Genomic DNA, 12,256 nt, shown 5'->3' on the forward strand with positions numbered 1-12,256 from the left:
ATACTGATATTTTGGATATAAATTTGTATCAGCACCTTAAACGGAACAAAGAAAAGTATGATAATCACATGACAGTGAACATCCTGGGCAATAAAGAGACTGCTGAAAGCCAGCCTGGAGGCTTAAAATGTTTATTTAATTACAGGTGTGTTTATGGGTGTTGGGCCAAGACTTCCCACTTACAAAAAGAAATCTGACTTCCTAAGATACTACTATTTTGAAAACAATACTGTACAAAGTCTGAAGTTTGTGTAGATGTTTTTTTATATGTCGAGATCTAAAAATCCATTTCAAAGTAGTCTTTTCATACTTGTTCAATCACAAGAGCTTTTTTTAACCAAATCATGCATCTCTAATCTAAATCATTTAGCCTGTAACACCATAATAAGATTTTTAAGTTTATTTTCCTTCCTTGTACTATTTATATTTAGACATTCAACATTTAAGGAAATTAGATTTTTTTTCTTTTCTTTTTTTCAAAAATAACAAACAAAATGATTTTCTTATGAAACATAATTTCTAATAATAGCCCATGTGGAAATTCTAATTTCTAAGAATGGGAAGGTTATTTGGTCCCCCCCAAAAAACTGAGGGTTGTAACAAGAATAGTGCAAACATTACATATACCTAGCCTTATATTCGTTACTCTCTCATTATGTTGTTATGTGGTTTGCAAAGGTCAGGTCAAACATCACAGCCTGGTGTGTTAAAGGCACTGTTACCCCTCCCTAGCTCTGACAAACACACACGCCCTGAAAGCACATGACCCCTTAGACCAAATCCTGACCTTTTGACTCCCAGTGAGAGTGTGTGTGTTGTTTACTGCCTTTGTAGTTCACACTTCTGTCTTTTTTGACACTTTGAGATAATTTAAAAGACACATCATGGGGTTAGATATACAGTGAGAAATGCGGATTGTGTGCATACTTGTGCATTCACGTGCATTGGTATGAGTGAGGGTCAGAGTTGCCAAGCATGAAACAAGAGGCTGTGGTAATTAGTTCCAGAGCAGGATGAGGTTAAAGTGCATCCAGTCGGAATCAGATCAGTGCTTTAAACTCATTGTATTGAGCCGACAAGCGAGTTTGCCCTTATAAGGACACTTGGGACACGCCATGCAGTAGAGCTGAAGTGGATTACCAGCTGCCATTGAGAAAGCTGGACTAGCACAGACAGACACAAACAAAAAACTTTGATCGACTGAAGGCTTTAGTGTATTCCTTTGGGGAAAACTCCAATTTGAATCCGGGAGACGCCTATAAATCATTTCTCAACACCTGCATATATTGGACCAGCTCATGCACCACACCCACTGAAAAATTGACATAAAACTGGGATACACGAGAGCCCTGCAAGGCATGGGACTAGCAGTTTTTCCAATGGAGAGAGTTTCAGTTACCTCTCTGCACACACAAAAAAAATAAACAAAGAAATTAACCAGGAGCCCAGGTTAAATCTCATCGTGTTACAGCCTACAGTAAGCTTTCATTGTCTGGGATCAAGAAAAGATGAGAGTTTCAGTGAAATATACAAGAACGCAAGGAGTGAGGGGGAGGGATTAGTGTACATGTGGCAACGTGCTCTCCAACTGCAGCTCCACATGTAGGAAAGCTAAACCTTTACTTATATAAATGGATGGAAGGACAAAGGCCCAAAGCAGACCAGGGAGAACAGTGTGCCCCTTTACACTTGAGGTAGCAGGCATAAAGAGCAGACAGACTGAAGGAATGCATGTGGGTCAGAGGGGGGTACAGGCTTCAAAAAAACGTTAGATAGAACTGTAATGATGCACTGGTGGACATGTCGAGCATATTAGCAACGTAAGCTTATTGGACAAAGGTTAACATTAGTGCAGTGAATGCCACGTGCCAACTCGTGCTCAATGATCTGAAGTGCTAAATACTGGGTGCTCAGTTTTGTGCCAGGTTTTCACATGATTTCTTATCTATGCCACTTTTGATATACATCAGTGTACATGAAAAAACTAACCTAAATCATCTACATTGATACAAATTCTCCTTCATTAAACTGCCTCAGTGAGACATTTTGGTTCAGTTTATCTCACACTCTGCAGGTCAGGTCACAGAGCGGTATCCAGGTCAGTTACTGTGTTGCCAGCCTCATCAGTTTTACGTCATCCAACAGAGACACAAAGCTGTCTACAACCTGATTTTAATCACGTACCTGCCCACTTACAGTACGTGATTAAATTGTTGGGGATTCATTGACAACGTTTGTTTCAGTTTGAGTTTCGCTGACTGCTAAAGAAAAAAATCTATAACTCAATGCCTTTTCAGCCTCAGGACTGTAACTAATGATTAGTTTCATAATGAGTAAATCTGTTAATCATATTCTTGATTGATTGATGAGTTGTTTGGTCTGTAAAATGAAAATGTTGATCAGTGTTTCCCAAACCTCAAAATGATGATGTTCTCAAATGTCTTTTGTTGCTAAAGGGTTCTTTACCACGGAGATGTGTAAAATCACAGCAACCAATCCTGAATTATTAGATTAAAAAGCCTGAGATCTGGGTCTATTTATTTAACCTTCTTTACAGATTAATCTGATGAAGAAAGGTGGACATTTCATAAATAAAGACATAAGAAAGATTGGATTCTGCACCTTAGTTGGCCTTTACCTGTGAGCAGGTACCAAATATGAGACATTAAAACTGAATCCCTGCATCACCAGCTTCTTATTTAATGAGCTACGACTGAGGTAGTGAGCGGAACGTCCCCAAGGAGGAAACAGAAGAAGGGTGAAAGTACTTTGGGTGGCTGCAGAGTCCAAACAGTTTGTTCTAATGGATCCATGAGAGCCAGCCACACTGACTCCGAAAACCCACAGCAACTATGACAATAGGAGTGTGAGTCATGCGCTGACAGACACAAAAAGCAAACAAATTTGAACAGATCAGCTGTGTATATCTGAAGAATGCCATAACATTAACAACAGTGAGCTGGAAAGAAAAACATCAACATCCGCTTGGTGATTTCTCGTGGATCTCAGGAAATTACACTTTCCTGAGGGAGTTGCTATAGAAAAAGCTGACTATAGTGTGTTTTTACATTTCTCTGACGTGTGGCTGTGCATTTACGTTTCTCTCCCTCTTTCATTCTATAGTTTCCATTTCAAATATCCTTTCCCAGGCTGGCAATAAGTGGTATGGTAATTATATTATTATTATTATTTTTTTTTTAAAAAAGGTCTAATTTAGCATGTTACTTGGCAGAAAAGCCACATTTTTTATGACCCTGCAGAAAGCTATATGGTGTTTCCTGTGTGAAAGACACTTTAGCCTGTTGTATGGTACTGCAAAAACAAGTTCATCTCAGTGACAACACAAGTAAACAAAGAAGAATCTTCACCGATCTTCCATTTATTTTGGTTTGATGAGAGGAAAAAAAACACAGAAAAGGGTTTGCTTGTATATGAGGACATGACCGTAAAGAGCACTAAACATCTAAATTCAGGATTGTAACCGAGACGCCTGGTGGGGGTAAAGAAGACAGAGGAGGGAGACAGAAAAAACCCACACCTTTAAAATCCCTTATCCAGACCTTTTCCATTTGGAGACATGATCCAGACAGATGGAGATCACGGACAGAAACCCTGTCTGCTGGATCACTTAGCAGTGCAGACAGTCGTAAAGACCAGAGCAGCTCAGAGGGCAAAGTGATTCAATTGTCACTTAACAAATCCATTTATCAACCGAGAATATTGTGTATTAATTGACTGAGTCTGTACTGCACAGACAGCAGTCCAGCTGATGCTGAGAGACATGTACAATAATACTGCACACATTTGTTTTATGATAAACTAAATGCATTTTGCATCTAGTAATCTTAACAAATAAGCCACATATTGTATGCATTGCACAAAACACACACACACACACACACACACTGAGGTAAACATCCCATTTCTGTCCATGAAGACACAATTAACTAGTTTCTTCGACTGTCAAACAAGTACAAAAATCTATTTTTCAGTATCTGACGCTTATCTTCAATATCTACTGATCAGAACATATTATATAGATGACCATTTTGGCTCTATCGCGTGACCCTGCGTCACAGCAGATCTCGCAGACGAGCCGCATGAGCAGATGTTTACACCGTGGCACACAAGCTAATGCACAGTGACAAACTGTTAATTCAAGAGAATGTAATCACATTACCACACTGACACAGGCATTCTCTAACTCACTGTTAAGTTTAAAATGACAGGACACTGCCTCGTATATCTCCTGAAATAATTATAAAGTACTGCTCCTCATTGTCAAACACCAGCTCGTGTTTCTAAAAAAAAAAAAAAAGTGTACACTTCAGTAAGGAAAAATGCAACACACTGAACTCAATTTCAACTTTATACAAAGACTAAAATACATCCGATTTTGTGATGATTTTTTTTGTTCCACAGCAACAACCTACTAAAGGCCATAGACCAGAAATACACGAAGGACCGGCTATTTATAGCACTATCCAGCAACAAATTTCCTGTTTTATCGTACAAACAAGTAACTTCTTATCTCTTTGCTCCCATGCGTATTTGGGTCTTCAGAGGCTAAAGTCTGCATTCAGCAAACTGAACTGATCTTGATGGGCTCCAGCCTGTCACTGCAACTGTGGAGATAAGTCAGGCGCTGTCACTTCAGAGAGGAAAAGCTGCTCTGAACATTGAACAATTCTCCATTTTCTCCCCCACTGACAAAATATTCATAAAGGGAAATGCTTTTGTGGACATAATGAGAGCATAAATTCCTGCGAGAATGTTGACAGGCCGAACAAGAAAGAAAAATAAATCAGGTGTGCACACACTTTGAACTGTGTGCTAGTAGTTTAGAGTCTCAAAAAAACTTTTTTTTCCACTCCAAGTGAGGGATAGACCCAGAAAAACACCCTATAAACAGCAATTGAGGTCAAAGGCACCAACTGCCAGCACAAACTACCAAAGTACCAGGTGTCATTAACGGTCAGAGGCATAAAACACTTAAAAGACCCTTTTCTTCTTCTTTCTTTGCATGTCTTTACAGCAAGGAGTTGGGAGAGCTGTATTCAAAGGGGAAGATTTGCTGCATGCAACAGCTTGTATCCTCCGCTCCTCAGAACACACTGCCGTCAAATGTGAAGCTTCTTTGATATCTCTTGTCATTTCAATTAATTTTATTTTAGAGTATAAACGAAACACCCATTACATTGAAACCTTTGCCAAACGAGTGCACACAACGTGTATTAAGCTCATCCGTGTTTCTTAGTATGTGGTTTGTATTGATATAGAGCTTTTCTAGTCTTGATGACCACTCAAAGCTGCTTTATGCTACAGTTTTACCCTTCACACCCATTCACTCCCACTTTCAAGTGTCTTGCCCAAGGACACATCGGCACGTAGACAAGCGGAGCCCACAACCTAGCACTGAGCTACTGTCGCCGGAAAACGTCCACAAAACGTCACAGAGCAAATTCTGCTGCTAGTCTTTTAGCAGTTTGATTGCATTAATGTTTCTTGCCACTAGGGCTGGGTGATACAGAAAAAAAAAAATCTTAAAATATACAGTATGCTTTTTTTTCATATCGATATTAACACATGTGCGTCTCCCTGCTTGTCTTACTGTACACTACATGCGTGAACCTAACTTGCTGCAGCTGTCCCAGCCACATGATTGGTTCAAAGCACCGTTTCGCTCATTGTCATTGGTGTTTGGGTTATCTGTCAAAAACGTGGATGAAATTAGTTCCATCGAAGTCATATCAAGTGTATCTCGTCTTTATATCGAGGAAAGGTTCTATCGTGATATACTTTATATCATTTTAACACAAACACTCCCTCAGTCAGGTCTGATAGTATTGCCTGACAGAGCCCATTTTTAGATAAAGGACGCAAAAGCATATAAATAATGTTCCATAGTTTTTGTTCATAAAGGCCAAACAGAAGGCAAATAATAACCTCACCAAATCACCAAAAGCTACGCATTGCAGCTTTCATTCATTCATTGTCTACCATTTCATCCTCCACATGAGGGTGATTATACATTCAGGTGTACACCCAGAAAAACAATATAAATATTTTATAATGTTCCATTTCTGCCAAACGGAAATAACTGCAGCTCAATCTTACACACTGGACCATAAAAAAACAAAATGTGACCCAAATCAAAACAAATTCTGCTCCGGTGTGCGAGTAGCAGACCTAAGAAAAACACCAATAAAAGTATCTCAAAACCTCCCACACAGCACTTACATAATGTAACATAACTTTTCCAATTTATTTCTTCTTGATGATGAGGCTGACATTTAGGACTGCACCTCTGGGGGGGTAAAGAGAACATGGGGACTGCACAGAGAGAATAGAAAACAAATATGTTCTTCCTCTCCAACTGTAACCGTTGGACCCTTGTCAACGGACAAAGCGTCCAGAGAGCCATAAAAAGAAGCCCCGAGGGCCCCATATATCACCACGGTTGGACCAAAGAGTGAAAACTGCCCTATGTTAAACCTGTGTGAATGCTTCTCTTGCTCACCGGGGAGAAAAGAAGTCACATGGCTCGCAGGACCAGTTAAAACAACGGTTATGTGAGAAACCCAGCATGTGAAATCAGCCTCGTAAAAGTGTCCGTGCAGTCCTGACCATTCAAAATGAATTCTTTCATGACAGCGACAGCAGAGACAGATAATACTGACAGTCTTAACCTTAATAGACTTAGTCGATTACTAAATGGTCAGCTATTTTGATCATCGATCAATTGACTTGAGTGTTTTTTCAATAATTTAAACAAGCTTTCTGATTTTTCAGCTTCTTTATAGGGATGAGCCGATACGATACTCAGTATAGGTATTGGTCCGATGTTGAACAAATAATCTTCATCAGCAACAGCATTTTTTGTTGGCCATTTATTTCTTCTTTATGGGAGAAGAACATTTGTTACACAGTTACTTAGACAGTTTCTTAGTTTAAAAGGTCTAAAATGGCCGTATTGACCGATATAGGTACATACTCGATTTTGTGATATTGGACACAAAAAAGTGGTATCGTGCCATCCCTACTTCATAAATGGAACTATTATCTGGTTTCTTTGCTCCATACAACAAAGAAATCATTAAAACTGAATCATTTTAGTTTGTGGACAAAACAAGGCATTCAAGAATATCCTCATTTCCAGGTTTGGCAAACACCGACCAACATTTTTCAAACTTCTATGGACCAAACAAGTACTTGATTAAAATTATTATGCAAATAATGGTTAGCTGCAGCTCTACAGTCAACACTGTAAAAAGTCAACTCCTCCTGCATTCTTCCATTGACGCACAGCAGCTGGAGGGTTGCAGAGATAATTAGAAGGGACGGGACGGAGGGACTGACAGATGCTACAGTCAAACCTCACATTTAGCTGAGTCAGCAGGTGTACAAGTGCAACAACAGCAGCAGCAGCAGCAGCAGCAGCAGCAGCAGCAGCAGCAGCAGGCACCTGTAGATCTGGCTCGTCCTGCAGGTTTGACACACTGACACACAGGAAACAATGGCCACACAGCAGATTCAGTGGTGATATAACTGATAATCATCACCCTGGGAACAGGCAATCATCTGATAAAAATCTGTATTTAAGTGACAGTGGCGGTTTTGTAGGGAACAAGTTTTCTCAGACTGGCTTCAGCAGAAGTTTGTTTTCTTTCTTTCTTTCCTTTTTTTTTTTCCATGCGAGTCCACAAATCTTGAGATTGACCCACAGAAAATGTCCTCTCAGCTCCTCTCCCAAAGAAACTGGGACACCAACTGATTATGTTTGTGGATATTTAAATTATTGTGGTGGCCCTTGAGAAAGGAAAAGGCTTTTCCCGGTTGCCATGGAAGGGGATTAAATGAGCAATAGAAAACACAGCCTGGGCTTTGAATAGAAGTGAAGGGACAGGATTAGTGGCGTTAGAGAGGCCGCCATATGACCTTCTGACTGTTTAGTTCATTAAGCTCAACAGAGACTTGGAGTTGGTGTCTTCCTTCTTAAAGCAGCTTCTCCACCATTTTCATTAAGCCATGTCCTAAGGTATCCTTAAAAACATTATTTCACAAATTCCACAGAGTTGTGTTGCGTTTCATTTCAACTGAAAAGACACGAGTTGCAGTTCCACATGAACTTCTCCTCTCAACAATACGTTTGTTCCCTTTGAAACAAAGTTCACTGTGTGGAAAATCCTGACACTCAAGTCACCACAACTGTCAGAGGAAATGTGGGATATTTTGGTGACTTTATAGCTGGTGGTCACATCTGAGGGAGGGAAGCGACGTGGACGGCGCTCAGATCCACGGATCCAGTAAAGAGGAGGCGAGACTTTTTCTGAAGCCGGGTTTCACAGTTCTCAGCATCACGTGACGATAAAACCCATAAATTCCTGTGCCTGACACTGCAGACTCTCTGTGGACAATAACAGCAATTTGGAGGCAAGTTCCTGCAGAGCACAGACTGCACAGGGAGATATCAGACGAGCTTGATATGTCTGATAACAATTAACTGTGTTGCGTAACTTTTAAATATAGAAGACATGCCCATGGGATTCAAGGCATCGTCAAAGTTCACACAATGCCGATTAAGCACCGAGCGACTCTCTTCGTCTCGGAGTTTATCAGTAGAACCGGTGTTTGAATCACCTGGCGACATTTTGGCGCTGCACACAGGAAGCAACATTGTGCTAATAAAAGTACAGACAGCTGCAGACAAGTTGCAAGTATGACTGAAAACACAAAGAATGTGAATTCTACTGCAGTAGTAGTTTGGTGGTATAAATGGCCGCCAGCCCCTGCGTTGCCAGTGTATACACAAAAATGCAGTGTTTCCATCATGGTACGGTACAGTATGGTACAGTTTGGAATGGTAAAGCCCTGGGTCAGGCTTGCATTTCGACTGAGAACAGTACCTTTACTTGGTGGGCAGGGCGTGGGCTGTGCCACATCAGCGAGAACAAACAACACAACAGGCTACAATGGAGAACATCCAGCAGCTCTTTCTTCCAGCTCGGTTTGTGGCTGTTTGTCTCAAAAAGACGTCAAGCTTTGTATGAGAATAGACTGCGGGCGTTGAAGAAACACCGGCCAATCAACTGACCGTCGTGAGTGGAGCCAATCTAGGTCCAACCGGACCGTACCATTTTTCTACCCCACCCCCGAGTGGAAACAAGGCTACCTTTTCTCTCAGGTCAGGTTGAAAGTGTTTGCTTGATGGAACCTGTTGTCAGGTAAAGAGATGCAGAATACAAATAACATTGTTTCTGTTCACAAAGACCAAACAGATGAACAAGAACAGAAAGTTAAGCACTGCAGCTTTAAACGTACATTTACAATTAGAAGCAATCTCTGAAATGCATTGACGGACCAGAAAAGGAAACTAAAAGAGTTCACACTATACTTGAGATCTTCTAAGTCTATTTTCTAACAATATGCTCAGTATAACCGTCATCATTCCTGCTCTGTCCCTCTATGAAAAAAAACCTGAATGATCAAAGGAGCCAAGAGCAAAGTTCAAAGTAAATAATTATGCTTGAGGAGAGTCTCCCCCTGATCCACCACTATCATAATGGTACTTTTGACATTAGTTTGTCCGTTCAGTGATTTATGAGAAGAAAGTAACTGAAGCACATGACCAGAAGATTCCAGACTGAATAATAATCGCATCGCACAGGTCAACAAAACACTCACTATCATTATTTTATGTCTGGATCTAAAGTAAACTGCCGTCTCTCATCAGGTTTACTGGTGTTCCAGGAACAGAAATCGAGACGGCCTCTTCTTAAGGCGCTGATTCTTGGGAAAGCAGCTAGTGAGGATAATGACTCTAGAGGTCATTAACATACAGAGAAGTAATCTGACAGCCACTCAGCAAGGCATTTGTTAGTTGTTAAATTAAATCAGGACAGAGCCCTGATCAGAGCCCTGATCAGAGCCCTGATCAGAAACTGTGATAAAAGAAAATAGAGCTGGGCTTTAAGGGCTCAAGGTGACAAAAGAAACAAAAAACTCTCACTTTTTATCTGTATTAGTTAAGACAAAATGAAACACCTTTTACTCATTCACTGACGACGGTTGCGTATGGGTACGTGTGATTCACGCCTGTGCAGCTATGTCTGAACAAGGACAGAGTGAGTCACATGTCCTTGTAAATGTGTCTGTGTTACAGGTGTGATGATATACGCGTGTTAGACAGATGTTTCGTCGTCCTCTGCCTCAGGAAATAATTGGGACATGACTAACGTGAACCAGGGAGTCAGAGCTCTCTGCTCTACATGCAACAAACCAGCTGCTCACTCTTAATTATAACGTCAGGTGAATCAGCCGCAAGCGAAATTAATACGACTTTACTTCCACTATTTTGTAATGGAGTTACACTATGTCTGCTGTTGTGTGTGTGTCATGAGAAATCAGACCAAAACTAAATGTTTTGTTTGAGTCAGTTCTGATCTTCATGGCTGGACTTGAACCAACTTACTTTCTTCACGGCTTGGTTTACTTATATACTATTATATTATATACTATAATTTGACGGATTCAATTGACTGTTTAGTATAAAAAGTGCCATTTATTAAAAAGTTGCGTGACACTTCCTACATGCTGGTTTGTTTTTTCTTCCAAGTCAAGAGAACAGATATTTCAATAACAAAATACAAGAATAGAAACAGGTGATACAGCAAATCAGAAATCAAAATTGTCAATAATCTGACAGAAATTATTCAATAAAAAGGGAAAGGTGGTTTTTAAGGCATTTCAAAATTCTAAGGGTGTGCACTACAAGAAGTTACTGTTTATCTGTTTGCGACGAGCGTTTGATGGACGAACCAGAGGAAAGATAAATATAATTGTTGTTTATACTTTATGGAGAAGGGGTGGGATTAAATCAATTGTACCTCTTCCCTCCACTTTTCAGATATGTAAATTTAATCGATGCGTTGTTTTCTTATCTCAGGTCGTCTCTGATTGACCACTATTTGTATTATTATTTTGTTATTGTTGCTCATTTCATTTATATATTTTTTGCATGTTAGAAATAAACTACAACTACTTTCAAATGGAAGTCCATTGATTATCATGTGGAAACAAGGTGACCTCCTTAAAATGTCATGTTTCGCAGTCACGCCTAAAGAATATGTGAATAACACACAATCAATCCATTACCACAATAAGTATGTGAGTCACTCTACTGCCAACTTTGTTTTATATTACGATTTTATTTTATTTACTGACAATTAATCTGTGATCAGGGGTTTGAGTGCCATTTGATCTGCTTTTAAAACATCATGAAGCTATGAACTTGGGCTGCAAAATTATTAATCATTACTAAATTAATCTTCGGTTTGGGAGTTTTCTGCTTTTTCAACCTGTTAAATGTGAATATTTTCTGGTTATGTCGCAGATTAACCAGAAAATATTCACATTATAGCACAAAATATTTACATTATACCAAATAAATCACTGAAACAAAATCATTTTGGTTTGTGGACAAAAAATGACATTTGAGAACATAATTTCCAGGTTTGAGAAACACTAATCAACAAGTACTCGATTAATCAAGAAAATAATCGAAAGATTAATCGACTATGAAAACAACTCCTACTATGAACATATATGGAGTCAAAGCCTCCAGTAAAAAGAATGAACCATGTCTGAAACAACTTCATCAAGTTCAGTATCGTCCTGAGTCGAGCACACAGGTGTATAAAACCATCACCTCCACCTCAGCTCTGGACATCTCCCCCCATCTACTCACCAAGGCTCGAAGAGAAGACTCGTCCAGCGCTGAATAACTGTCCACGGACATTTTTCGACTTTCTGGTCGGACCCAGGTGAGACAGAGACGTGTCCTTCTGTGTTTTAACAGCCCACAACCGCCACCTGCACGACCTCCGAGCTGCTTTTGATAACTTGTGCCTCTTTGTTTGTCTGTTTTATTTTCTGTCTGTCTTAGTTCAGTCACTCTCAGTCTTTAGCGGAGTTAAATAAAGTTCTTCTGAGTCAGAGGAGGAAACCTGGTGTCCCGCTGCCGGAAAGCATGTCCCTGTTGTTTCCTGAGTTGTGTTGAAGACACAGAGAGGACAGCACGCTTTTAAACAGAGACGTTGGCAGCTTTTTTGAACCGAGGATTCCCACTCTAAAGGTGTAGGCCCCGCCCCTCTCTGTCCCCGGCTTCTCCGGGAGCTCATTAGAAGCGCGCCGCTGCGTGGGAACTACACAGAACAGCACCCGGGTATGGAGGGCGATTAGTGCCACCTTGGTGCAA

The 12,256-nt window shown here is 40.2% G+C and overlaps 1 protein-coding gene across 4 annotated transcripts in view; it reads right to left on the reverse strand.

Moving 5' to 3' along the window:
- smtnb (smoothelin b) overlaps positions 1-12,087 on the reverse strand; it is a 54,475-nt gene extending 42,388 nt beyond the window's left edge. For 3 of the 4 annotated variants that reach the window (XM_058635324.1, XM_058635323.1, XM_058635325.1), the window contains exon 1: positions 11,747-12,086. In XM_058635324.1, the coding sequence (XP_058491307.1) occupies positions 11,747-11,797 (51 nt within the window). In that variant the 5' untranslated portion in view covers positions 11,798-12,086. Of the gene's footprint in view, positions 1-11,746 lie in introns of all 4 variants that reach the window. The other variant, XM_058635322.1, reaches the window with a different exon arrangement.
- Positions 12,088-12,256: the final 169 nt, after the last annotated feature.

Source organism: Solea solea, chromosome 8 (assembly GCF_958295425.1).
Source record: "Solea solea chromosome 8, fSolSol10.1, whole genome shotgun sequence".
NCBI lineage: Eukaryota > Metazoa > Chordata > Actinopteri > Pleuronectiformes > Soleidae > Solea > Solea solea.